We start from the raw sequence: 27,677 nt of genomic DNA on the forward strand, positions 1-27,677 counted from the left end.
AACATACGGGAGGTGCAGTTATGATTCTCTGGAGTGGATTACTGACTCAAACAGCGAAAACACAGTATCAAGTGGATATAAAAAGTCTACACATTCTATTAGGAAGGGTTCCTAATTCCTTAAACCTTGTCTAAGGTCCCGGTCCAACTGAAGAGAAGCACGATACTGAAACCACCATGCTTCACAGTCGGTACGTGCTTTCGGTCATGAGCAATGTTGTTTATCTTCTCTTTATCTTATCTTTTTGAAAAATGGTCAAAAGGTTCAACCTTGGTTTCATCAGACCATAACACATTTTCCCCATTTCCTCTTGGGCCTGAGACAACGTGGAAGGAGTATTTGCAAAATACCTTTAGAATTCCCCTTTTCCCATGAGTTTGAATGTGACTCGTTTCTGAACACAGCCGCATACTAGCTACAAGAGAGCATGCGCACTTGTGTAACCACAATTATATGGGATGTTTAATTTTACTTCCTCGCTTGAAAATATATATATTTTTTTTATAAATCAATTGATTTGTACAGATTATCGGTCACATCAAAAGGTGGAACATGTTTTGAATATAATTCATCTCGGTCTCATCCTTTTATATCACCAAAAAACAGGAATTTGAACAGGAGTTTGTAGACATTTGATATGCACAGTATTCCCACCTCTATCCAGATCCTCACCAAAATTGAATGGGTTTTGTGGAAATTCGGTTTGTATTTTTGGTTCTAATCCTCACTGCATCCATGTTATACTATTTTACTATGGCAAAACGGCATACCATTCAAACAACAATGCTAATGGTGGATTCAAAGGGATCCCCTGTGAAATCAACAGCTACAATCTTGAGATATTAACAGCTGAATCAAGGTAATGTTTCATTCAAATTCCAATAATGCTATAGAGACACACAGTACAGCATTTGAACATATTAAATGGGATTTTTTTTTTTCATGTGCTATGATAAATGGCCAGACTGCAATTTCTGACCCTGAAAGATTGTCTTCAAATTAGATTAGGATACTTTAATATTCATTATTATTAGAGCTGGGACTTCAAGTCATACATTTTGATTAGCACACTAATTACTGTGATAAATTAACAAAATAAGGAAACATCTCGGAAATAAAATACACATTCAGTAAGTACTGAACTCCAAGTGACCTATAGAACTTTTCTCAGTGTCCCAATTGAGTGACTTCGTTTATTTTTGTATAAAACTACCCAATGGAAGCATAGAGAAAATTTCGGTTGTGTACAAAAAAAGACTTATGCCACACACCTGCGCAAAGTGGCTGCACAGCACACAAACAATCTTACTAAACTGATATAAATAAAACTTCTTGGGTGGAGGGATCAGAGCCACATCATCATTCAACAAGCTAACACTGTAATCTTTTATATTTAAGAATTCAATCTAATACTGACAGATCAATGGGTAACTGTGTGAATACTTTAAATTATCTGCATGATGGGAAAAAAATCAATTTCACTATTCCCCCTAATTACAGCACTCTCCTGTGGATCCCTTTTTTTTTTTCCCCCATTACTTCTTTCTATCTGACAAGCTGATGCCAGGAGTCCAGTATATTCATAGAATCAGGTAGCGTAGCGCGATTTGACTGCTGAATTATTGACGCACCATCCAGCGAGGAGCCGCAACGAGGTTGTCGAGAGTTCATCGCCAATCTGCCCGCCTCGCTTCTCCTCACACATTTTAAACTATGGGCGTACACGCCACGATGAAAGCAGCGTCAGGGAAATAACCAACGCAGGAAGCAATGCACTCCTCGTAAACTGTCAACATAATGTTCCCATAGCAAAATCTTGCTTTTGCTTCATTATTTATTAAAAGTATGCAAGAGGGGAAAAGCGGTAATTGTTTTCCAAAGAAAATAATTGAATTCCAAGTTGATACGCTCCAAAGTCAAATTGTCACCATAATAAAACCTTTATTAACAGCACTGTCAATGTTTCAAGTAGCACATTGACATTATTAACTGTCATACAAGTGTAAAAAGAAGTCTGTCATTTGAGTCTGTCTCTTAGAATCATGACGGCACCTCCAATCTGTTTGTCATCCATGCTACATCAACCAAGAAGTAGCCCACTAACTAACAAACACAAATGTGAGTTTTTCCACTTTTTGAGAGTCCTTGGTGAACTATGCGCTCTATTGAGTGACATTCTAGTTCTATGTAGTCATAAGAGCACAGCTTCAACAAATCAATGGTGTATTTCATTTGAAAGCTTTTCCGCTAATGCAATCAGTGATGTGACTCTCAAAGCAAGTGTGAAGCACACACAAACACACAGTGTGCAGTTATTTCACGAGCTGCTCTCCTCCTCGTCCATGCACATTATTATTAATAACAACTATGAGCTTTAAGGCACAGAAAAACTTTCCAAAATGGACTCGGTGAACTGTTGAAAGTGGATGAACTGCTTTTAGTCGGTGTCATTTGAATTCTGAAACACTCTGGGATAAAAGTGGCATATTAACATAACTATCATAACTCCCCTTGGCACTTCTGCTGCCTCTACAAAAGAAATTTTGCATTTCAACAAGCTGAGCACATCGGCGTTGAGATAGATTGGTGCATTATGTCCACCAAAATACTGCGAGAGAATGGAGACCAGAGCACAGCAGGAATCCAGCAAACACTACAAATTCCCTGGATGACCACCAGTTATGGAACCAGAACATATGTAAGGTCTTTTTCATTGACCCGGGGGCGGTGGGTGGGGAAGGGATTTCAAGGATTTCATAAAGGTCGTGCTCTCCGGTGCCCAATCTATGCTGGATTTACATTACATAATTCACCATTCAGATTTTTATCAAAATGCAAGGAATGGGATGTGTGGATAAACAGCGCTGCCAACTAAATTTAAACGATAATCCAAAAAATTTAAGGTGACGTGAAGGGGAAATCTTAGAACTAACTTAAACATTTAAAGTTAAAAAAAATTATAATAAATCCAAGCTGGAAGTTGAAACTGAAAAAGGGAATACTAAAACAATAAAAAGGACTGCCACTTAAAAATGATGGACGATAGGAAAATCCGAAGACATTGAAATCAGGAATATATATAAAAAACGTCAAAATCCAAGATTGCATATTTTTTTTCAGCGGCAATGTCAAATTTTGTTTTCAACAACAAAACCTAATGGCGTTATTCTTGCTTCATAACTCGACTCCTATTAAGGAATATGCGTCTCAATCATCTTTTTGCAGCACTTCCCCCCCTGGTGGTTGATGGTTATATTGCTCACATTGAGGGGCAGGTCACTGCTCACATTGACGTTGGTGTTGATAAAATGCGAGAGAGATTTAAAGGTGTGAGAGCAGGCAGTTCTGTGACAGCACATTAAATCATTGTTTACACTTTTTTTCCCCCCCAAAACACCACTGCTGCTGTAATTCATGACCACAGGACATTTATTGTGTCTCTCAAGGGCATTTCCATGTGATACATGACAGTTGCAAACTGGTAAGTATATAAATTAGAACACAGAGGCCGTAGCGGAGGTTATTGTAGATTGTGCCCATCTGTGTGAAACTGGAACGAATGATGTTAATGCACTGCCAACGAAGGGCCGCAACAGCAGCTATAAAACCATTAAATGTATTATTGATCATTTGTTTTGATTGGCAGAAGGAAGTATTTTATGTCAGTGCATCAGATGAGAGCAGGTTCTGACATTTTGGTTTCTAAACTTTCACTATTAGGAGTGTATCAAGTCAATTTAATGTTTGTCTTAGATTAGTAAAGTATTTTCTAAATACTTTGAGTGAAATGTTATTTTCAATTTGTTTCAATACTTTAAAACAAATATTTTGTGTTACCGTAATTTCTCATGTATAATGCGCACCCCCCCCCCAAATAAAATGTAAAAATCAATGGTGCGCACCTTCATTTCAGTATGCCACAGCGAGGTTATGAGAAAGGTGTACACTTTCATTCTAATATGCCAGCGCTACCTAGAGGCTATGAAAAAAGTGTAGCCTACACTTTCATTCCAATATGACTGCAAAATATGGACAGTTATGCTCATAAGTTTACATACCTTGGCAGAATTTGTGAAATAGTTTTTATTTATAAATACGACTGATGACTGAACAACAACCATCATTAATTTATTTATGGTTATGTTTTGTTTGATGATAGTGCTTTTCTGAAATGCTTGACAGTTTAATTTGAATCCCGTTAAAATAAAACTAAATGTGGTTCACCTGGTCCTTCATGTTTTCTTTAAAGAATTGTACCAATCTTACAAATTCTGCCTGGGTAATCAAACATATGAGCACAACTGTGTGTTTTCTCATTTACTAAATAAAAGTAGGGCTGTGAATTTCAAAATAAGAGAAAGTAAATAAAAAGTATTACGTGTTCAAATAAAGCGCTTAACTTCAGAATAATTATTTGAAAAAAATGAACAAAATACAGATAATACTTCATGTTTTGATCATATGGGTAGAAGCAAAATCATGCATTGTAAAAATGTATTATACATAGGTAGAAGGGTTTTCCAGAATTTTTAGGTCAACTTTGGGAGTGCGTATTATACATGGGTGCACATTATACATAAGAAATTGCGGTAATTCATTTAATGAACTATAATTAATTAAAACCTGAGTCAAAGTGGCAACAATGGATTTTTATATAAACTATCAATTGTTTGTTTCTCCCAAAGTCGAACAAATTTGAGCTCAATCAACATCCACAGTATTATTCTAATAATACTGAGGTGATGTAATGCAGTACTTTGACTGTGTTCATGTTCTCAGCCCTGACGAATGTGTTTTACCGAGGCCTTATGTCGGTGCCGTATAAACACACAGGGAGTGTCTCCATGTAAGGAGAAGAAAGAGAGCAGCTGCTGTGTTTGTCTGTGAAACACTTCTTGTGTCCACGCAGCAAGATAAATACACAATTGCAGCCGGACTATTTACTTTACAGACGCCTTCTATTACACTATTACATTTTTGGGGAGTTGAGGCTGAGCACATCTCGCTCTGTCTCCACTCGTCAGGCGTGTGCATGCAAGCAGCTGTGGCGGGGGCGCGCTCTCCTATAGAATAAATTGAGCAACCCCCCGCAACAGACAAGCCACCCCCAAACCGAGACTGCAGAATAAGATGCTCATCTAGTTTAAACTTTGATTGCGAGATTTTCCCAAATAGGTGGATTGAGTGAAGAAGCACTTTTTCTTACACTTTGGGTGAGTAAATTATTTGTATTTATTGCTCGCCTTAAATACAGTATGTGCAGCTATTACCTCGATTAGTTTGTGGCTGACGTTATATCGGTTCGTTCAGGAAGTTGGAAATACTGATACTGTACATACAGTTTAAATAAATACAAAATTGGCTCAGTCAAACTATCTCGAAACAGCATGTTATGAATTACAGAAAATATATGTACGCTGACTGGATCTGTATAAAAAATTCTGCCTGTACAAAGAACATTAAGCATTTTTTTATCACAATGATAAAACAATGTAACAATTTTACTCACTGTATGAACAGAGGTTTTAATTAAATTATATTCAAGATTAGGATTAAGCGTGCCAAAGTTTTTTCTGCTATTTTTAAAACTTAATGTAACTAAATAAGGTAACCAAAGCATTAGAAAGTGTTCAGTGTGATGCAGAGCACAACAAAACTATAACTACAATAATAAACTAACATCAATACTGCTCTGACACTGGACGTTGTTATCGTTATAAACGCATACAATTTCATGCAGGTCTTGAATTTGATGGATGAGATGTGCTGAAAAAAGGGGCCAGTCAAAGACGCAAACTGAAAGTAAAAGCAATCAACATGTAGGTCTTTTACAGTGATACAAAATGGAATAAATACAGTATTTTAATGTTGTAGCGGTTTGTAGTGCACCGAATGATGCATTAGAAAGATAGTATGGAAAAGAAAACCAACTTGATAACGGTATTGGGGGAAAATGAAGGAAGTTTTCCCAAGCGTATAAGTGTGCAGATTGTAGCGGAAATGATTCCAGAGTTCATGTTTAAAGATTCCAGCTTCCAGCAGTCATTGCTCTTTTCCTGTCTAATCGTAACATTTTAAGCATTGCCAGTCACATAATTCATCTTTTCTGTTTTCATTATAAAGTTGTTTGTTCGCTAAGCTGTGTTACAGCTGAGAGAAGGAGCTAGGCCAAGTGGGAGCTAGGCCAAGTGCACAAATCCAGAACCGTATTTTTTGCTCTCCTCACAAAATCGATTTAAATGATCTTGGATGAAAGAAATTGTGAAATCCAAGTCACACAGGACATTGCGCAAAATGTATCCTAAAAAAAACAGTTTATTTTTCAAGTTTCCCACTTTGATCATTTAACAGAGCAGCGATAAGCTCCACTTTAGCCATCATTTAATCATGCTGCTTTTTCCAAACAGCGAAGTTATTCACGTTGTTTAAAACAATGATATAAACATCCTTGGTTGCTATGGTGGGGTCTTTTGTGAAGCACCACTTGTTTGACATCTGGCTCCTGGATTTAATGTCAAGCCCTCCACAGCTTCGTCTCTGTGTTGCTTGTCGCAGGAGACGGGAGGGGTTCAAGAAAATGGCAAAAATACATCTTTCAGGGTTCATCATCCTGTGCATAGTCCATACCGGCATTCCCCAACTGAGCCCTCGTGGACCCAGGCCAGTACCCAATCCCAGAGACACTACAGATGAGAATCTGCCAAAACCACAAGGTTGTGAGAGTGAGTTGGCATCATTTTATAGATAATGGGCGTGGCCGTGTATTGTAATTCATGTCAAGTGGTGAATGTCAGTATGTTAACCGCTTCCAGCCAGGACAGTCAACTGTCCCGTCAAACTGTTCTTCACCATCGACACCTCTGAGACCATTGCCCTGCAAGAGTCCCCGCCTGGAATACTGGTGGAAAATATCAAGGAATTCACACGCATGTTTGCCCAGAAGCTGGTGGATGAGGAATACCGCGGTCTAGTCCGTATCACCTGGTCCATCGGAGGCCTGCACTTCTCCCAGAAGCAGGTGGTCTTCAGCCGGTTTGCAACCAGGGAGAGCTTCATCAGGAGCCTTGGCGGGATTCGATACCTAGGCAAAGGCACTTACATCGACTGCGCCCTCAAAAACATGACGCACCAAATGACTCAACACTACCCGGAAACGAAGGCAGTCCTCTTCTCCGTGGTTATTACCGACGGCCATGTGACGGGAAGTCCCTGCGGCGGCATCAAGGCGACGGCTGACAAGGCCCGTGAGCAAGGGATTCGGATTTTCTCAGTGGCGGCGTCCAAGTCCATCGACGAAACGGGAATGAGGGAGATCGCCAGCTCTCCTACTGAAGTTTACCGCGACGAGTACATAGCCGTGGAAATCGTTGACGGTAGACCGAAAATAAAGAGAGAATCCATTGATCGTATCATACAAGCCATGGTGATCTCCGATCTCATGATGATACCATTTTAATGACAGGTACATTTCGCTCACTTTAGTCTTTTCCTTACAGAAATATCAAGCCTATTTAGAGGTAAGAACTACAGCAATGTGGCCTGTTCTCAACCTTAATGTGTCTGCACGTGTGACCAATCTTTCCTTTTTGGGTGGTATTTTGTTATTGTAGTGCTACCAACAGCAATGCTTCGAGACCCCAGGGATCCCTGGACCAAGAGGGCTTCGAGGGCCAAAAGTAAGATTAGGATGAGGAATGGATGATGTCGATGAGATTGAAAGGAATGGCCGTTTTGGGGGATGGCTGGGGTTGGAATGGTTGGCTTGGCATGGGAGGGACTGCTTTAGTTCGGAAGGATGCAATGTTTGGGGACGGACGGATGGATGGATGGAAGGAATCACATTTTGTAAGAATAGATGGAATGGCTGGAGCTTGGTTGTAATGCGATGTTGCATTGGGACTGATGTATGACCTCAGTTGTGAGCGATGGGATAGTTTGGTTTGGAAATGATGAAATGTTTTGGATGAGACTGTTGGAAGGCCTTGGGTTGGAATGTTTGGACCGAGTTGGTTTGGGATGTATGGTGTGGCTTTAGTTTGAATGGATGGAATGATTGAGATGGATAGCATGACCAGTTGTGAAGATTGTTATCGTTTGGGTCGGGATCGATGGAATAGCTTGGGTTGGGATGGACAGACATTTGACTGGAATGTTTGGGTAGGAATGGAATGTTTTGCATGGGATGATATTTTTGGATAGATATTACTATAGCAATATGCACCACATATTTCTTAATATGCTCCACAAAGGCCACTAAACATTTGCTATGTCGATAATTGTGATGTACACAGGGTGCAAAAGGAGACACTGGCTATCGTGGACCAAAAGGTGAAAAGGGAGGTCAGGTAGGAAGGCTATGCTGACATTTTATTACTCTTTTGGGGTACTTCACAAAAAAAGGTTCTGAATTCTTTATTTTTTGTTTTACTTTGACAGGGTGATCCTGGAATTGAGGGTCCAATTGGATGTCCTGGACCTAAGGTTTGCTGATGGTTATTGAACAACAAATAATGTAGTTCATTTGTATTCATTTCAATAATTCACAAGTCCTTTTTGTGCTTTGACATAGGGAGAAGTCGGGTTGAAGGGCGACAAAGTGAGACTGATATTTATTAGCAGTGCTTTCATGATCTCTCTGAGGGAATGGTTAGAATTTACAACTTTCTTCAACTCCAACAGGGTGAAATAGGAGCAAGTGGAACAAAGGTAGTTTTACTTCTGTTGGTATAATAAGTTGGATAAGAGCAAGCACATCATCTCCTGAAATGTTCAGGGTTTGGTTGGAGTACCCGGCCACAATGGAACCGATGGACAGAAGGTGATTTTTAGACTGATAAAAATTGTGCGGGTGTATCTAATCTTTGACCAGTTAGTGACTGTAGTGATGTTATGTCATATCGTCAGGGTAAGATCGGCCATATTGGAGCTCCAGGTTGCAAAGGGGAACGAGGAGACAAAGTGAGTTAATTATGCTTTTTTGTCCTTTTGAGGAATTTTGGTGAACTTCACATGTGAGTAATGTTGAGGCTTTTTGTTGTTGTTGTTGTTTTTTGTCTCAACAAGGGGCTGGACGGCTACTCCGGAGAAGTTGGGGATGTTGGCCCACTGGGCAAAAATGGAGAAAAGGTTTTTTAGTTTTTTTATGAAGAATATTGAAAAAAAACCAGTATTTAATAGTTAAACGTGGATGACAGAAATCCCCACATCTCTCAGCTGGACCGAGAGTCTGAGCTAAGTGTTTTTTCCTCACATGGCTGCTCACGAGTGTAATGTGATGAGACGGCAGACCAAAGTGCGACAGACACATTCAATTTGAGCTGTTAAACTTTTCACAAGATGAGTGTGGTGCTCCGAAAATGTAACCCTTTGTGTATTTTTAAAAACCTGTTATTATTTTCTACGCATAGTGTCAATGAATAAAATATTCTCTCAATACCCCCCCCGCATTGACGAATGTATTTCGATTAGGGAAAAGTTCAATCAGCACCCCTACGCCAAATGCATTTTTTCTGTGGCAAGTAAAAATGTTGCGTCACTAGTAAACTAGTAACTCTGGGAAAACAGTAGCCACAGTGGCTGATCACAATACATTTCTTATGACTATTTAAAAAAATAATAATTCAGGATCACGTGAGTGAACATTATCCAGGAGCAAAAACAGAAAGGCCGCTCTCTTAGCCATTAGCCTAGTTAGCATGCTAGCTGTTTGCATCTTCCAACCTCTCAGCTGATTTGTTTAAATGGGTCCATTATTGACCGAGAGGGTTTTTTTCTTCTTTGAGGAGCGTTTCACATCCTCACTGGTTGTTTTTTCGTTTCGTTCAGGGAAACCTTGGCCTTCCTGGCAAAGCAGGTGCTCTTGGCCCTGAGGGTGAACAAGGAGCAAAGGTGCAAATCTAATAAAAACAGCCCTTGAATAATCACATTTACACCACAGTCATAACACTGACTGAATGTCTGCAGGGTGAAAGAGGTAATCCAGGAAATCCAGGACCCCCGGGAGAAAAGGGACCAGCGGTACATATTGACTTTCATTGTAATTATCTTCACTAAACCAAGACAGTTAATAAGTGTCAAATAATACAATAAACTCTTTCAGGGACTTCATGGCTTACCTGGACCAAGAGGCGAATTGGTATTTTTTTTTTCAATTGCCATTTAATTATTTTCTTCTGGTGACTTCACTGCAGTTTGTAAAGAAATGAATGTCCACAGGGAAGGAGAGGACACGAAGGGCCAAAGGGAGCTCAGGGATCTATTGGGAAAAAGGGAGATAAGGTAAAAAACAAACACTTTATAATCACATTACAATAGCTGGGTTTACATGGAGCCTTGTATTCTAATTATAACCAGTTTAGAAACCCAAACCGAATGAAAATGCTCCAAATAAACACCGCAATCTGAATAAATAGGCTGAATCCGAATTGAGATTCACAGGAATGCAATATTCCACGTCATGTGGGATATCCCACCGAGTGGAGGCCCCGAGGCCGACCCAGGACACGAGACTATGTCTCCCGGCTGGCCTGGGAATGATGCCTCGGGATACCCCCAGAAGAGCTGGACGAAGTGGCTGGGGAGAGGGAAGCCTGGGCTTCCCTGCTTAAGTTGCTGCCCCCACAACCTGATAAGTGGAAGAAAATGGATGGATGAAAGTCATTTCCATTCAGGTTCAGATTTTGCATTATTTCAATCGGAAATAGCTACTGTAAAAATAAATAACAGTCCAGGGTCTAACTGTTGCAATCAGGGCCTGCTGACCTCACATAATTTAGGGTATTTCTTCTTCTCTTCAACACCCCTTGCGGTCTTAACAAAAAAAAAAAAAAAAAAAAAAAAAAAAAAAAAAAAAAAGACAACGCTAAACAAAAAAGTTTGCCGCACGGGCATTTTTAATGTTTATTTTTAACATTTTCCTTCATTTTTCATAGAATAATGACACAATGTACATAAGCTCAGGGTGGCTACCAATGGAAGTGTACAATTTGGTGCTGATTCATATTGGGATTGTGTCTGCTTCTCTGGAAGTGATCTGTTTGTACGCATTATTCTGACTGATGGACCTCTGTCATTTGAAGGGAGAACGAGGGCCACAGGGAACCAGGGGACGAACAGGGGATGACGGTTTCAAGGGTGCAAAGGTAAGGTTGGAGTTTTGGCATTGACACCCAGATTTTGTTCAATTGTTTATCTCAAAAGTAAGTTCATTAAAGATGACACTATTCTTTCTGTTCTAGGGTGATCCTGGACTACCAGGCCCAAGGGGTCAGGCAGGAGAACCGGGAGGTTCTGGAGAAAATGTGGGTTGTTCAAAACATCCAACTGTAGCCTACAATTTGAAATGATTCCTATTACAAAAGAAGCCACAACAGTGGATGTCAACACATGTGCATAACTGTGTGCTCTGCAGGGCACCTTGGGAAATCCGGGTGATGCTGGACCAAGAGGAGACTCAGGCTCTCAAGGACCACGGGTGGGTGAAACTAAAATTTTATGTAACAAAATGTACTAGCTCTCATTAATTGTGAATTTGTTTAAACGAAGGTGTTTTATAATCAAACCATAAAGTACACCACTGCTGTTACAGCTTTTTTTTTTTTTTCTTCCTTTAAAGGGCGATAAAGGAAGACAAGGATTCAGCTACCCTGGACCAAGAGGACCAACTGTAATGTTCTCTTTGCTATGTAAAAGTGTTTCATTTCTCCGCTGTGCAGTGAAAAGCATGCATCTCCAGAAATCTCTTATTGGGGAAAGGAAGAAAAAAAATTGTAGATGCATGTTTTTAATGTAAGGGAAGCAAGGGTGGACGAGGAGTTAGCACATCTGCCTCACAATTCTGAGACTCAAGAGTTTGAATCTCGATTTGGGCCTTCCTTCACACCGTTTGCATGTTTCTACCCGCGCTTGCGTGAGTTTTTACCCGGTGGTCCAGCTTCCTCCTACATCCCAAATACATGGATGTTATGCTCACTGAAGATTAAAGTTGCCCATAGGTGAGAATGCTATATGTACCCTGCGATTGGCTGGCAACCATTCCGGGGTGTAGCCTGCCTCTCGCCCATCTGTCTCCCTAATGAAAACCAGCTCTTTGGAAAATGGAAAGATTTTTTCTTTTTTTTTTGGGGGGGGTCAATCCAACGCTATGTTAAAGGTTATATACAATTAATAATATATATATATAATTTTAAATACTATAAATATTTTGTCTAAGCTGGCAGAGTACCTCTCAGATTTGAAAAGAAGCAAAAGTGAGGCAGAAGAGGACAGATGGCCGCTTTCAAATATAGACACCGGCAATAACCAGAAAAACACATAGCGTTTCCTTCTGCCAGCAAGGCACTGCAAGCTCGCAGTATATTCGTAATGTAATTTAATGCAATGGTGGCCCCTGAGAAAATCATTTTTGGGAAAATCATTTTTTAACCTTTACCAAGAACAATTCCAAGATTTTTGTGATACTGTACAACAGAAGAGCCAATTTAAAGTAACTGTTTTTCAGGGTAACCATGGTGATCCAGGGAAAAAAGGACTCAAGGGTGGTCACGGTGAATGTGGAGCCAAAGGAGAGCCAGGAGATAAAGGTCCACGTGGGGAATCTGTAAGATGAATCGATTTGTGGTTTGATTTAATTAAGCCATACCTTTAGGCCACCTTTTGAGTCATATTTGATGAATCATTTTGCATTCACATTGGCATATTTAGCAACAGGCCAAAAGTTCCCCAGTAAAAATACGAATACATTTGTCACCCGATCGGAGAGCGTTTTTGAGGCAGTGTGACAAAATCCATACGTTCCAAACAATGTCTGCTGGGTTACATACGGTGGACAGAGAGACTGCTTGTTTTGGTGCCCACCACGGTTAGGATGATTATTTTCACACCTGAATTGAATCGGACTATCAGCAACCGCACTAGTTTTTTTAAAGCAATCCTGAAAAGTGTGAACTGAATTGCATTGTTTTAGGGTGACTTCGCCTATAGTTTGGTTTCTCAGGTCCAAATCAGTCAATAGGTTCGTAGACTACAAACAAAGCGATTCAAACTGCTCCTTCGAGATGGTCTTGTACCATTCTGCAGTACAGTTTGATTACAGCTTTCACACCTAAGTTTGATTAAAACAGACAACGTTGCAAGCGTAACAGCACCTGTGAAGGTATTGAAATACAGGAGCCTTTTAGTTCACATTTCATTCTTAGCGGAACAAATAAATTTGAAGCAGAACACGCGATAGAATTTTTAGGTGATTTGATGATTTGGTCTTGTTTTTCTGTTCAGGAGGAGGCAGGTCATGCAGGAAAGCCTGGAGCCAGAGGAACCAGAGGGGACCCTGGGCCTGATGTGAGCAACAGCACACACTGTAATAAGTGGAACACTCGTGTGTTGCTAAGTACTTGTATTGCTTGTATGCAGGGTTACCCTGGACCAGTGGGCGATTCTGCAATTACTGTGAGTACATCCTAGAGAACGAGAAAAAAAAAACAAAAAAAAAAAATACCACTTCAAATTGCCGAATTGACATTGCAGGATTGCGACGTCATGACTTACATCAGGGAGACTTGTGGTTGTTGTGGTGAGCAAACCATAAATTCGTATCATAGTACAAATGCGAAGTTAGCTACTATTACATATTTCAACAGACTAAACTTGTTCTTACCTTTTGTCACAGACTGCGAGAAGCGTTGCGGTGCTCTGGACATTGTATTTGTCATAGACAGCTCGGAGAGTGTCGGTCTGACCAACTTCACCTTGGAAAAGAACTTTGTAATCAACACCATTAATCGTCTGGGCTCTATGGCCAACGACCCTGCATCCCCAACCGGTAGTCTGGCACCATCGCCTTGTAAATGATATTGTAAAACCCTTCACGTGACAAGGGTTTGCCACAAAAGAAAGTGGGAATTTTTTTACAATTGGTTATTCTAGCGATTATTCCTTCGATTAATCGATTAATTAATTTGATGATCAATTTAGTTGTCTATTAATTCATAAATTGTGAGACCTCTACTCTTGGATTACTCAATTTAATCATTCTTACATCCACCTATTTCAGGAACAAGAGTTGGAGTTGTTCAATACAGCCACAACGGGACCTTTGAGGCCATCCGTCTCGACGACCCCAACATAAACTCTATGTCTGCTTTTAAAACGGCGGTGAAGAACCTTCAGTGGATCGCAGGGGGCACCTTCACCCCCTCGGCTCTCAAGTTTGCCTATGACCATCTCATCAGAGACAGCAAGAGAGCCAGGGTCAAAGTGTCCGTGGTGGTGATCACCGACGGACGCTTCGATCCGCGCGACGATGAGGATCTTCTGAAGTACCTATGCCATGACGGCAGCGTCGTGGTGAACGCCATCGGGGTCGGAGACATGTTTAGAAAAGCACAGGACGATGAGATCCTGGGTTCCATAGCGTGCGACAAAAAGGATCGGGTCATTGGAATGAAGAATTTTGTTGATTTGGTCACAGAAGACTTCATAGACAAAATGGAAACTGCTCTTTGTCCTGGTAAGTCCAGTGGGACGATCTTGAATGTTCTCAAATTAGTGTTTTAACCAAGTCCATTTGTTTTCCCGTCAAGATCCAGTTGTTGTGTGCCCCGATCTCCCCTGCAAAAGAGGTAGGTCTCCTTGAATTCACCCGGATTTTGTGAGCAGAACATGGTTGTCTGGTTACACCGATACTTTAATTACAACATGGGCCAAAACGAGAACTTAAAAAGCATTAGGGTTAAGTATTAGGGGTTAAGGTAGGGATTGCGCTAGAGGCTGGGTAGGGTTTGAGGTTACAGTGAGAGATATGATTTAAGATAGTTATTGTTGGAGGCGTCAGTTAGCTTTTAGTTACAATTAGGAGTTAGAGTTGAGGTTAGGGTTATATTTAGAGTAAAGGTTTAGAGTTGGGAGGTTGGGGGTTAGAGTTTGGGTAAGGGGTTAAACATGTTGTAGCTAGTGCTAGGGTTAAGGTGGGGTTAAGGGTTAGAGTAAGAATGCGGGATGAGAGTTTAAAATTAGGTGTTAGGGTGGAAGACACTATAATTTACAAACTTTGCTACTCGGTAGAGAAACTAAACTCCAATTTTGACTAGCTTGCTTGAGAAAGGTACTAGCTGTAGTTGATGTCAAGTAAAATCTGGAATGCAAGCTAATTCAGCAATTTGTCGGCTCTCCTTGTAGAGCCTGATGTTGCCCCGTGCGCCCAGCGGCCAGTGGATGTGGTATTCCTGCTCGACGGCTCAGAGCGCCTCGGGGTGGACAATTTCCGTCACGTCCGTGAATTCTTACAAACGGTGGTAGACAGTCTGGTACTGGCCCGGAGCAGGACAGATCGCATGCGAGTTCGCTTAGCTTTGTTGCAATACGGCACGGACGGGGAGAACTATTTGGCTTTCCCGCTCACGCATGATCCTGCACTCGTCTCTGACGGTGTGGCCCGACTGCGCTATCTGGACGCTTCCTCGAGCGTGGGGCCAGCCATCACCCACGCTATTAACAGAGTGCTTGGCAAGGGAACGACTCGGCAGACGAGACGCCATGCCGAGATTGTGTTCGTTTTCATCACAGACGGCGTCACAGACAGGAAAAACCTGGAGGAGGCGGTGCACGCCATGCGTAGGGAACAGGTCGTCCCCACAGTGATCGCCATGGGAAGCGATGTGGATCAAGAAGTCTTAAAGAAGCTGGCCATGGGAGACGAGAACGCCATATTCAAAGGAAAACACTGGTCCCAGTGGCAGTCAGGCATGCTTCACCATTTCATCCGGTGGATATGTTAAAGAGGAACCACACAGGAGACATGAACCAAGTATTGGTGCTACTAATGTTAATTAATCTGGCATTCAAACATACCACATCGCCTGGTGCACTGTACAGTCTGTAACTGTAGCAACCCTAAGTGCATTATACACACACAATAAATCAGATTTAAAACAAACATACAGTGTCCTGTCTTTTGTCAAGACCCCCACAAAACATTACACTCAGGTTAAGGTCGTGTTCGGTACAGTATTCCTCCCAAGTACCCAACGGTCTCTATATGGGAGATGGAAAAATGGACAGAAGGACCCAACGATGCATACTTCGCATTTTTCCTGCAGACGCTCCCATCGCCTTCTTTCTTACATGTTGTCCAGCTGCACAGGAAGAGGGAGAAGGAAAAAAGATGTGTGATTGGGAATTTATATTGGAGACTGCAATACGGCTGGACCATCAGGGAGACTTGATGCAAAATACGCAGGAAATTGTTTTTAAATGAGGTTGACTCACACAGTAGTGACCTAATGTTTCCTAGCAGTAAAAGTGAAGAAAAAAAATTACCAAGTCGTCAACATCTCCCGTGTCATCTGCCATTGTCGCAACTGGCTCTTCTTTTTTCTCGTCAGCCAGCAGAAACTGACAACAGAGTAGAGCTTTGTCAGAAATTAGGACAACGTCAGGGTCACTGTGAAATTGTTAGCATGAGTCACCTGAGCGACTTCATTTTTGGACACGGAGCTTCCTTCCACCTCGTCTTGGCCAATAAGAGATATGGAGCCTGTAACAGCAGCAAAAAGCTGCTAAAATTATTAAACAGGGACTGTACAATTGCTACATATTTATCTCAATTCTGAAAACACAGTGTGGAAATTTTGTGACATCTCCGGGCAGAATGAATGGGTAGGCTTTGCGTACCTTGAACAAGCAGGTCCCAGAAGACTTCCAGCCCCCTGTTTGGAATGCTTCCTTTCAGGGATTGGAGGTAGCTATTGTACAGATCGGCCTTCCCCAGCTGCACGTCCAAAGATATGGAACATTCTGAAATCCTTCAGACACTTGCCAAAAGTGCACACTGACTAGCAATTGCATATTTGAGCAATAACTGGCATTGGTTCAAGTTCTGAGGAATGAGGAAATAGTCAATGTTTATTTACCTTTACCGACTGCTCTCTGAAGGCCTGGATACAGGTGATGCTTTTCATGTAGTACTCTGTGTTCTTGTTGCCTAGCAACTGCTCTATCCTGCGAGTCAGCTGCTCGCAGGCTGGGTGGGTGAGTGGGTCATCACACCCAAACAAAGAATCAGAATTTACAATAGCTGCCCATTAGTCATGATCACAGCTTATTGTACAATGTGAACAATGGAAGAAACTGGACCTCACCCCCTTGGAATGTAAGCGTTTTTTGCTTGATCAGGATGCGGAAATCACGGGCAGGATTAACACTTCCGACCTGGATTAAAGGAGGAATGAGGTTGAAAATGGTGAGTCGTAGAGCAGCCCCTCCCCACCACTCCGTCATCTTTTTACCGAAGTAACAGAGCCTTCAGAAATGTCAGCCAGATTATACTCCTCCTCCTCTTCTGCAGCGCCTCCCTTTGCCTTCTTGTCATCTGGCTCTTCAGAACTGACAGTGGAAGGGGTTCAAGTAGAAGACCATGAAAAGTACATTGAAGAACCTTGGCCACACATGCATCTTCAACACAGTGGCAGACAACGTTGATATTACAGTGGAACAACTGAAGTTGAAAAAAATCCCCAAAATGAAAACAACATTTTTTTCCGATCAAATATTTAACGTAAATTAAAACTAAGCAGTTCCACAATCAAAGTGCCACCATCAACCCATTATTAATTGTATCAGAATTTTTTTATGTATCATTTTAACATTCTTTACACTCATACAAGTGGAAAGAGCTCACCACTACAATAAAACTAAACTAAAATAAGATTACTAATCCTTTAATGACTGCTGGCAAACAAAAAATGGAGAGAGAATTGCAAATTTCGTATCAACTTCATGGACCACACTATTTAATGTGGAATTGTTATGTCCAAATAAAACAATTGCTAAAAAGTATTACAAATGTATGACTTGTTGTTTAAAAATATTTTTCAGTTCATGTATTGTTTATGCATAGGAAGAAATGTTTGCGGAGCATTACTGTAATTGGCGATGACATTTTATGTGTATTGCTGGTAGTAATGCCACTTCGCTGTGGTTGGTTGGTTAGGTAGGCAGGTAGAAACTATTAATCCCGTTGTGGACATAAAGTACTAATTTATTACGTTTTGTTGCTGTACTATGTGCCATATTTAAGAAATTGATACTAAACATTGTTGATTAAAAAATAAAGTACAAACACGCTCTGTTAGCGAGCTTTATATACTTAATATTGTACTAAGCAGTCAAGAAAGAGATGTGTGTAGCGCTTTGCTATTAAACAAAATACCACTATGATTATCAGCTCACTTTCCTCTTTGGCACTGGTACCCTACTGTAGAGGGAATCACAGAAAATGCAAGAGAAAAAGCTAAACACACTTGTGGACTATACTGAAGTGTGTTAAATGCTGACATCTCTCTGGTTCGACCTCAAAGTACATCTTGTGACTTTTGATGCATAGTTTGGTTGAAAAAAGGTGCTGAATTTTGGAGGTTCTACTGTTGTCTATTTGGCTTTCCAAAAACACCAGACTTACTCTTTTCCAAATATCTGAGCGCTGGTCTTCAGCGTCTTCTTCTTCTCCACCACTTTGAGAGGAAACCTCTTCTTCACCTCCTGTAGTGGCGCTCGACAACGCTCCTTGATGACATCTGGGCAGTCCAGTACAGCCTTCAGCCACGGCTCCATTGGGGGGAGGGCTGTGCCGGGGCTGACAGCTCGATGATGCAGGCACTGGGACAGATTGGAGTAGACCACACATTTGAGTATGTTAAAAGTGAAACTCGTCATGAAGTGGACGACAAGGTTGTAATATGGCCAAGATTTTGTGTTTGTAATAGGTCATAAAGTATGGACCAGATTTCCTGCAAACACAAGTATAGTAAGAGAACAGATTTCATGCCTTGCGGTAGTTGTAGCTTGACAAACTGTGCATGCGAGGTATGAAATGAGAAGGCAAGAAATTAGACTTTCTACTCTGATTCTGCTGATGTGAACCGAAGAGAGTACCTGGAAAAGCCGCTGGAACTCTGGATTGGGAATGTGGTGGACTTTAACCAAGTCCTTTAGTTCTCCATCTTCATCTTTCTCCACCAACATCATGGAGTCGATGAGAGAGTCAACAGCCTGCAGCTGTGTGTCTGTGTATACACTGTAATCTCAAATTTGATTGGCAAGGCCAGGGAGGTTTTCAACAATTTTTACTATCGCGGCTAGTGTAATATCAAATTAAATGGAATTTTTTTTTAGCTTTGTAAAAATATTCATATACTGTATGCACTAAGATTAAAGGATGACATCAATATACAAGAACAATACCCGAGGGGATGAATTTCTTGCTGTTCAGAGAAGCATATGTGAAGTGTCGGAGGTCTTCCATGAAGGGCAGCTGGACATATATGAGACACTGTGGAGAGCAACATGTGTTAGCTTAGCTGTATGGGAATGAATGGAAATATCGCATTGGGGTCATGCTACATAATTTTCTCGGTTTAGTTGCTTAGGTTTATATAAGTAAAACGTTTTTTTGTTTTATAGGAACAGCTTCTCTTACCTCATTGTAAGATAATGTAGCAATATTTATTTTAAAAATAATTTACAGATGTAAAACAAGGCCTTGAATCTAAAAATGTACAATACTGTGTTCAAATAGAATGAGAATAAATGAAATAGAAAAAACAATTAAACAAAATAATACATGAAAACAACATTATTCAATTTTAAAATGTGATCTTATACTTACAGGCGTTTACAAAAATTATTCACTTAAGACCAAAACATTTTTTTGATTTTGACATTCGTCCTATGGCGAATTTTTGGAAAACACCATTTTTCATGAAAACTGTCACTCTTTGTTACCTTCCTCATGAGTAAAAATAATACGATAACACAAACAGACCCAAAGTCAGCTGTGATAGGCTCCAGCTCAGCTGCAACCCTAGTGAGGACAAGTGCTGTAGAAAATGAATGGATGGATAATATACTACAATAATGGTGTTAAGAAGGTGTTTAGATGTCACCTCGTAGTTCATCTTGATGCAAGGGAAAGCTGCTCCTATTTGAGGGTTGCATCGCCGGTCGTAGGCGTAACGAACAATGGCCACCATTTTGAGCTCATCCAGCGCCCGGACGAGAGCGGATAGCGCCACCCCCGCGTGCTGAGTCCAGGAAATAGCGATCGGTATTGATACAAAGCCAGCGTTCATTTTACAAACTCTGCTATTGATCTAACCTCATCGTCGTCTGGAGAAAAGATCTTGATGGCCTGAATTCCCATGAAGGAGTGGCGAGGAACCTGCAGGCATGCCGGAAACATGAACACTGAACATGTACAGACATCACAATAAATGAATAAAATAAAATAGCACAGTACCAGGTTTTGGTTGGTAAAGCCTAAAACAGCAAAGCACTTCCCATCGTGTTTGTATTTCATCTGCTCTTGATCCACTTTGGAGAAGGGAACAATGTCACTCCCATAGCAAAAACCTGGTAACACAAAACAAGCACACCAGCCGTTTAGAGGGGTTTGGTTAGAGAGATATGATCCTAGCACACCAAAGTTTATGATTCTGTATAACCTGTAGTATTACTGTATCTATAGGATGTGCATGTAAAATATTTTTTTCCATTGTGCAATTGACTTCAAGGATTTAGTCAGTTAATTCATCAAATTAATCCTCAGGTCACTCATTTTAACCATAGTTACTATATACATTTTAATTTAATTTTCTTTGTCATCGACCCTCACAGAGAACTGTTTTTTCTTTGCAGTTGCATGGTTTATTCAGAGCAACTGTCCATCTCAATTTGCCCCCAAGTGACAAATTAAGATGTTATTTTAATGATTTTTATTTAAAACCTATTGACACCGACTGAGAGGTGCCTACTGTCTAGTGTTGGTTTTCAAATGGTTTTACCACTTTGTTGCTCGGCCGACTGAGCAAGGAATCCTAGCTGGTAAAAAGCATGCCACATAGAGTAACTCACTATAAAGCAGTAGAACCATGTGATTTCTTTCAGCCAATCAGCTAACATAATGATGATCATGAAAAAGTCACATACAATGAAAGAAAACATTATATGGATACTACTTCAGTGTCCCCATTAGGGGCTGCGGATGAGCTGGAGCTGATCTCAGCTGACATTGGGCGAGAGGCCAATTGCAGGACATTTATGGATACATCTATTTAAAATATGTTGAGTATGGCCATAATTCTGGAAGCATTATGGTTAAATGTATAGCCTTACATGCTCTGAAAAGCGGTAACAGAACCTTGGCGGAATGTAGTTACCTTGGACGAGGTCGTCCTTCTGCACCTCTGTCTCATTGTCGTCATCCAGACAGTAGACGGTCTCTCTCCCCACATGGTCTCTCTCGTTGCTTTGAGCGTCCACCGTGAGCCATGTTTTCTTTAGTTTCTCCTCGGTCACCTGGCAGACACAAGCGGGACTCATAAAAGGAGGGTGACTTCCATTTAGAAAAAGGTCACAATATAGCATGAACACAGTTGTAGAGCACCTACAGCAGGAGGTTACCAACAAGGTGGCCACGGGTATCATAAGTATCCCCAAGGACCACATGAGTAGCCCACGGGTCTGTTCTAGAAATAGCTCACCGGTGATGGGACATTGTGACTTACTATAAATGTTGTAGAAGTGATCATCTGAAAATGTAAACACTTGCTGATATTTATAGAAGTGTTGTATATTGATATTTATAGAAGTGTTGCATATTGATATTTAAACTGGCAGTCATTTGCAATAATGTCAATGTTTTGGAGCAATTGCCGTATAACTAATTGCCCTGGGAACGCACAGTACTGTTTACATCGTCATGTCTTAGTGTGATGTCAGCGACAAAACTCAAGACCAAATTTGCTGCGTAGCCAGTGTGAACAAAGGAATCTACTACACTATAAAGTGGCAGTATTTACTCATATTTTACATATCGTCTCTGTTGGGCGAAATCCCCCAACTTTCAGGAAAAAAAAAAAAAAAAGTTGTTTTGCCTGAGTTTCCAAACACCGCTTTGTTCAAGTTGGTATTATACCTTATGTTGCTATGATATACCATTGCACACTCACATGGAAACACCATCTCAAAATTAAACTCAATAGCGCATTTAATATGGTAAGTATATATATATATATATATATATATATATATATATTTTTTATCTTTAATTTATTACGCTGTCATTAATGGTACGAACACGGCTCCAGCCGCAGCCTTCAAAGTCTGCTGCTGTCGCACGACGCCACCAACCATACAAAAATGCTTTAACTTCATAAAAGCAAACACTTATTTTATCTTCCCCAAATTGTTTTTCAAAAGTCTTAGAGCCAGGAGCGATGCAATCGATATAGCAATATGCTCACTTAACATGAGCATATAGGCAGAAATGAATCAGCACACACTTACCTCAATATGGCTCATCCGGCTTACTTTTGCAATGAAGCAATACAGCAATCGATTTTACGAAAAAAGTCTACTCAAATGTTTCTTACCTCACTATTTTCACTTGTCATTGGAAGAAAAAAAAATCCAGACTTTCAATATAGGTGACAATTATACCACAGAACGAGGAAATAGATGAGAGTTTTACAACGCTTCTCTGACATTTTAAGCATTCAAGAGCGTTTACAGATTTGTTCTCAAGTTAGTTTCACCACTTTAAATTGGTTAATATTTCATAAAAATAACAGTCGAAGTGAGGACAGACCAATACTATTGATTTGCAATTGTGTGAGGCATTTTTTTTGTTTTCACTGTAGCACATTAGATTATGCAGGTGTACCTCATGTGTTGGTTTGTGAGTGTGCATTCATGCAACGTGCTTGTCAAACCACGTACAGCTTTGTAGCCAACGATGCGGATGGACAGAGAGCTGCCGATGGTCAGCTGACAGGGCCACGCCATGGGTCTTCTCTCGATTTGCTTGAACATACACAGCCCCTCAATAGCATTCCTGCGAGTTGTGCACATGGGAAGAAAAACACTTTAAGACGTATTAAACCAATGATATTCTTCTCATTTAAGGAGGAAAAGGGATCTCTGGAGTGCCTGCTCACTCATCAAGTGTGAAATAATAAAACCAAGTAAATCTGTGAGCTGCCTATTTCTGAATACATGTCTGTGAGCGACCAGAACGGCACTTCCACTCCACTGCTCCGTAGCTCTGGGGCTAATTGACGTAATAACCACCCTCACACAGAGTTTTGCCGCATGACAGGATCATCTAGGGTGGGCGAAGATCCAGGGCCACTTTCAAACATTTGGCTGCACCACACTGTGTGAAACACTATCATGCAGAAACACCCACATCCCTCACAGGTGCGAAGCTGCTGCTTTAATATCAAAGTCAAAAGGTAGGCAGAGCTGCATTCATTCTTGTTGGATGCGTGGATTGGACCCCTTTCTCGGTGGCCCGGAGACTAGTTAGCGACCTGATGGTGACTTGAGTCTCTGCTGGTTGTTGAGACGTCTCCGTGATGTCTCCTGAAGACTAGCCGGGTCGCCAAGGAGTCTCGGACATGTTCGATTTGGAGACCTTTTGGCGATTCTTCTATATGCCCACTATAGAGAAATACTTTTACGGAGCTTAATGTCACAAAACTGTGAGCAATCATCACCAAAATTCACATGGACATCTCTACCTATGCCCACTTCAACCTCAAAAAATATCATAACAATCGCCCCAATATTTTGGATTTAATGGAGGTTAAAGCATCTTCCTCATCAGAGGACTGTCCCGGTGAGCGAGGAACACGCACATAGCACGTACACACACTGTATACATTGTATATTTATTTAAAGAATATATATACTGAATATAGGCCTATATCAACGACTTCCAGGTGAACTGGTTGTTACGTCGTCTGGCGATATCTCCCAGACACCTTTCCGGTGAGCGCGCAAGCAATATTTTGGTCTCCCGGGTCCCAGAGTCTCCACCAGTGAAATAGGGGTCTTAATTAATCAAAGAAATTATGAATCCTATTCTCTTCAGTGTTGCTTTCTGTCCCTTATGCTTGTACAGAGTTGGGTAAAAGGGCTTTTGTTTACTCTGCTCCTTATGGATGGAATAGACTATAGAAAGACTGGAAGATTATTTCATTCCTTTGAACACTTAAATCCAAATGGAGAGTTTTTGAGACCATTTCCAGAATGTGAACTTTTTTAACTTCCGTGTTGTAGCTATGAAAATATGTACCCGTTTTGTTTTTGCTGCTGCCTCCAAGACTCCCTTGAAAAAGAGGTTTTTAATCTCAATGGGATATTTCATGGTGAAAAAAAAAATGTTGCTCACTTGCATGAAACAAGGCTGACCCCCAAAATAGGGCTAATTTCAGAGAGACAAGAAATTGTGTGTGTAAAGTGTAACACATTCTGAATGCAGACTATCCCAGACGTTTTAAATTGGGGGGAAAAAAATATGTTGTTATGTTTCCTTCAAAGAGACCAAAAGGCCTTCTAACCTGAGTGTGTAAATCTGATCAAGACCATCCTGCTCATCCAAGCTGAGCATGATGTGTTTGACCATGTCCAGTCCACTCCTCTGTTCCCCGGACAGGCCTTTGCCCAAGCCATGTGCACTGGGGCCTCCTCTGCTCGCATCACCTGCTTCATCCACTGATTCATCTTCAGCAGGAAAGGGTAAACTGCAAAATGCAAAGAATGGAACCATTTCTTTAAAATAGGTTGAAAGATACAGTAGATTCAAGGAACTTACTGTAAGTTACACAAACAACATCCCTTGCACAGGAGCTCATTTAAAATACTCTTAGAATAATGTGCATTTACAATCTATATTACAGTTTTTCCATTGCAGCGCATTTGCAGATGTGCGGCAAAGACTCGCTAACTGTAATTTTATGGCACTGGTCCACTTAAGCGGCATTGGGCTACAGGGCTCAGGGTGCGACGGGACTTAAGATCTCCAAATACAATCAGTACCAGGCATCAGTTGGGGCTAAGGTATCAGGTAGGTATTCATGTGTAGATGTGCATATTTATAATGGGAACAAAATATATAAGATACAATGTTGTATATACAGTATATTCATATTCTAAAGTTGCAATATGGGAACATATTTTTATACTTTCAAGAAAAAGTATTATATTATTAAGGTAAAAAGCTGTAATATTACGAGAATAAAGTATTTTACGGTGGGAAGTAAAGGGCAAGATTTTCAAATATACAATTTAATTAAAATCATTATACAATTTAATATAGAATTATGATAACATATTGTATTCTGGGCCTTTGTCGCTTATGGGTTTCTCACAGAAGATCCTCTTTTGTTTGTGGTCAAATGTTTTACAGCTTTTGCCATGCAACTATCTCCTACTATCCCGGTGATGCGTGTTGTCGTAATGACGTCTCCTGCGACACATGGCAGTACCAGCCATAGTAAAGATTATTACTGCGCCAGTATATAGTGGGAGCACCTGTTATTTTTCTCCTGAGGTGAAAACGGGGGGCGGTAATTAATTATTCAAGCGGCATCTGATAGAGCGGTGGCTCTTATATGAGGAAACTTGATGTTGGAACTTACAAGAACTGCAGCGTAATGTTAGCTTGTTTCAGGTTTTCAACAATGACATCCAGCTGCTCCGAATTTGCTTCAACACTGAGGTCACTCAGGAAATAGATGTTAAGTCGATCATAACGTTTTCCCCTTAAAAAAAATATAAAAAATTATGTGACACAAGTGCACAAGAGTTATCAGATTTAAAAAAAATAAATAAATAAATAACTTACTTTATTCCTGTTTGAAGAAGATCCATGCAAACCACAAGAGCATCCAACCCTTTTGACAACAGTTAAAGGAGACATGTCTCTTTTAATGTCATTATATAGTTATTTTATTTTTCATAAGTGTAAAGTGAAAGCAAAGGATACAATCTCCCTGTTGATTCTCTGGGTGGACCTGATTCTCAATCTCCTCCAAGAGCTCAAAGTCAGGTACCATCAGGTTGCGATGCACAGTGATGTTCTGGTACTGGCCATCTTGAGCCAGAGAGTTCTTGGTCGAGTCTGTCCCAAACAGAACCAAAGCCAATTCATCCTTTACCTCGGCAAACACCTGGGAAAACAAATAACAATGACATGTGCTCTGTATGCTAAATTACTAGTTAATTCTAAAACTCTGAAAATAAAAAAAAATTATTACACTACAAAATTTAAGTTGTAATCATACGAGAATCAAGTTGTATTGTTTTGGTTTTTCTAGACAATAAAGTAGCTAATTTCTAGATTAAAGTCACAATTTTACAAGAATAAAGTTGTATATTTTGGAGGGAAAAAAAGTGGGATATTTGAGATAGAGTAGTATATTTTCAAGATTAAAGTTTTAATATTACGAGAATAAATTTAATTAAATAAAATATGTATATTAATTTTCCAGATGTAAGTGAAATATTTTGCTACACGTAATATGAAAAACTGAACGAAAGTTGTATATTTTCAAGTTTAAAGGTGTAATTCTATGAGAATGTCAAAGTTTTGAGAAAAAAAGCTATTTTTTAAATTAAAATTGCAATATTACACGAATAAAGTCATATATTTTTGTAAGAAAAGATGTATATTTTTAATTGCAATATAACAAAAATAGTTGTATTTAAGTAAAACGTCATGTTTTCTAGATTAAAGTCATAATATTATGAGAAGAAAAATCTCTTCGAAATTAAAGTCAAATATTGTTGAAAGTAATCGTTTATCGTTAATCTTTTTTATCAAAAATATACAGCTATATTCTATTGAGATTACGACTTCCATTTTGTGTACGTTTCCTTTTTCTTTTCAGTGTGTACTTAACACGACCACTAGTATTCCTCCGTACTGAATGAATAAATACATTTTGCGGTTTAATGTATTCGAGCTTACCTGACGTTGGACAAACTTCTGAATGACTTGTTTGGCTAGTTCAAATGGAGAGTCTTCACCTGGTGCCGAGTTGGACATGGAAAAGCCAACATCCATGCACAGCACATGAAACGACTGCAGTGCACATACAGAAACACAAACAAATATGTTATTATGTTGGCCATTTTATTACAGTCCAGTGAATTATTACTAATAATTATTACTAATTATTACTATCATCTTCAGCTTGCCCCTTTAGACATGTCCCAACATGCCTTTTCACTTCATGAACGACACGGTGAATTACGGATCCAAAATAAAATGCAGTACAGTAGAAAACTGTTAGCAGAAACGTGTTTAAAAGTTACGAGCCGCCATTAAATATAAGTGTACTTACTTTGGACATTTTTGTTTCCCTCCTTGAGAGCCTCTGTGTCACCTGATTAAACGTCCGGGTGAAAAAGCGCTCACTTCCTTATTTAATGTATTGTAATATAAAATAGTTCCACGATTTTGAAGGTGGTTCGTTTTGTTATTTTCGTATTATAATTTCGTACAATTAAATATTCTATTTGTTTGTATCCATTTTATTTTATAAATACGTTTACGTATTTTAGGTAATTAGGACAACACTGAATAACTGGAAGTATTCATTCTGTTTTATTTTTGGGGCAGGTTAGTATGACAGTGCTTATCTCAAAGTGAAGGTTTTGGATTTTTATATTATTATTATTATTGTTATACTTTACTTTATTTTATTGTAAAATAAAGTTGAGTTGAGAGTACGCTGAAATAGTGGTTAGCACATTTGTCTAACACTTCTGAGGTTCCGGGCTGGAACCTCAGAATTGTGAGGGCACAGTCACACATTCCAAACGCATGCATGTTAGAT

General features: G+C 40.0%; 2 protein-coding genes across 6 annotated transcripts; one reads left to right on the plus strand and one right to left on the minus strand.

The window, feature by feature from the left end:
• Positions 1-4,958: 4,958 nt before the first annotated feature.
• On the plus strand, positions 4,959-15,931 carry LOC133486751 (collagen alpha-2(VI) chain-like). Of its 3 annotated transcripts, none has more exons than XM_061792364.1 (28): positions 4,959-5,213; positions 6,556-6,722; positions 6,813-7,423; positions 7,497-7,517; positions 7,611-7,676; positions 8,292-8,345; positions 8,437-8,481; positions 8,570-8,596; positions 8,680-8,706; positions 8,774-8,818; positions 8,905-8,958; positions 9,064-9,126; positions 9,826-9,888; positions 9,964-10,017; positions 10,100-10,135; positions 10,216-10,278; positions 11,079-11,141; positions 11,238-11,300; positions 11,411-11,473; positions 11,615-11,665; positions 12,500-12,598; positions 13,276-13,338; positions 13,411-13,446; positions 13,525-13,570; positions 13,667-13,819; positions 14,051-14,506; positions 14,580-14,618; positions 15,562-15,931. In XM_061792364.1, exons 2-28 carry the CDS (start codon positions 6,578-6,580, stop codon positions 15,771-15,773), a joined length of 2,718 nt encoding a protein of 905 aa, XP_061648348.1. In that variant the 5' UTR covers positions 4,959-5,213; positions 6,556-6,577; the 3' UTR covers positions 15,774-15,931. The 3 variants fall into 3 exon arrangements, with proteins under 3 accessions (XP_061648348.1, XP_061648346.1, XP_061648347.1); XM_061792362.1 differs by having other exon boundaries at positions 4,962-5,213; positions 15,175-15,931; XM_061792363.1 differs by having other exon boundaries at positions 4,962-5,213; positions 6,556-6,713; positions 15,175-15,931.
• Positions 15,804-27,235, minus strand: xrcc5 (X-ray repair complementing defective repair in Chinese hamster cells 5). Of its 3 annotated transcripts, none has more exons than XR_009791118.1 (21): positions 27,183-27,235; positions 26,807-26,920; positions 25,823-26,006; positions 25,682-25,730; positions 25,476-25,598; positions 24,396-24,578; positions 22,771-22,885; positions 21,210-21,348; positions 20,291-20,403; positions 20,150-20,212; positions 19,938-20,075; positions 19,237-19,324; positions 18,928-19,058; positions 18,455-18,651; positions 17,283-17,379; positions 17,136-17,205; positions 16,908-17,017; positions 16,669-16,765; positions 16,464-16,550; positions 16,315-16,389; positions 15,804-16,130 (listed from the first exon to the last, which is right to left on the minus strand). XR_009791118.1 is itself a non-coding variant. In XM_061792365.1 (21 exons), the coding sequence occupies exons 1-21, from the start codon at positions 27,189-27,191 to the stop codon at positions 16,116-16,118; spliced, it is 2,178 nt and encodes a 725-aa protein (XP_061648349.1). In that variant the 5' UTR covers positions 27,192-27,235; the 3' UTR covers positions 15,804-16,115. The 3 variants fall into 3 exon arrangements, 2 of the variants coding, with proteins under 2 accessions (XP_061648349.1, XP_061648350.1); XM_061792365.1 differs by having other exon boundaries at positions 16,464-16,531; XM_061792366.1 differs by lacking the exon at positions 27,183-27,235 and adding an exon at positions 27,020-27,164 and having other exon boundaries at positions 16,464-16,531.
• Positions 27,236-27,677: the final 442 nt, after the last annotated feature.

This window comes from Phyllopteryx taeniolatus, chromosome 12, assembly GCF_024500385.1.
Source record: "Phyllopteryx taeniolatus isolate TA_2022b chromosome 12, UOR_Ptae_1.2, whole genome shotgun sequence".
Lineage (NCBI taxonomy): Eukaryota > Metazoa > Chordata > Actinopteri > Syngnathiformes > Syngnathidae > Phyllopteryx > Phyllopteryx taeniolatus.

Bases quoted from the DNA above. Each gene is read 5' to 3' on its own strand.
- LOC133486751 (XM_061792362.1), top strand. From the start codon at position 6,578: ATGGCAAAAATACATCTTTCAGGGTTCATCATCCTGTGCATAGTCCAT. The intron at 11,666-12,499 runs GTAATGTTCTCT...ACTGTTTTTCAG, and splicing joins CTGGACCAAGAGGACCAACT to GGTAACCATGGTGATCCAGG. The intron at 14,619-15,174 runs GTAGGTCTCCTT...CTCTCCTTGTAG, and splicing joins CGATCTCCCCTGCAAAAGAG to AGCCTGATGTTGCCCCGTGC.
- xrcc5 (XM_061792365.1), bottom strand. The intron at 21,349-22,770 runs GTACGTGGTTTG...TGTGTCTGCCAG, and splicing joins GCATCGTTGGCTACAAAGCT to GTGACCGAGGAGAAACTAAA. The intron at 16,532-16,668 runs GTACGCAAAGCC...CTGCTGTTACAG, and splicing joins CTGGGACCTGCTTGTTCAAG to GCTCCATATCTCTTATTGGC.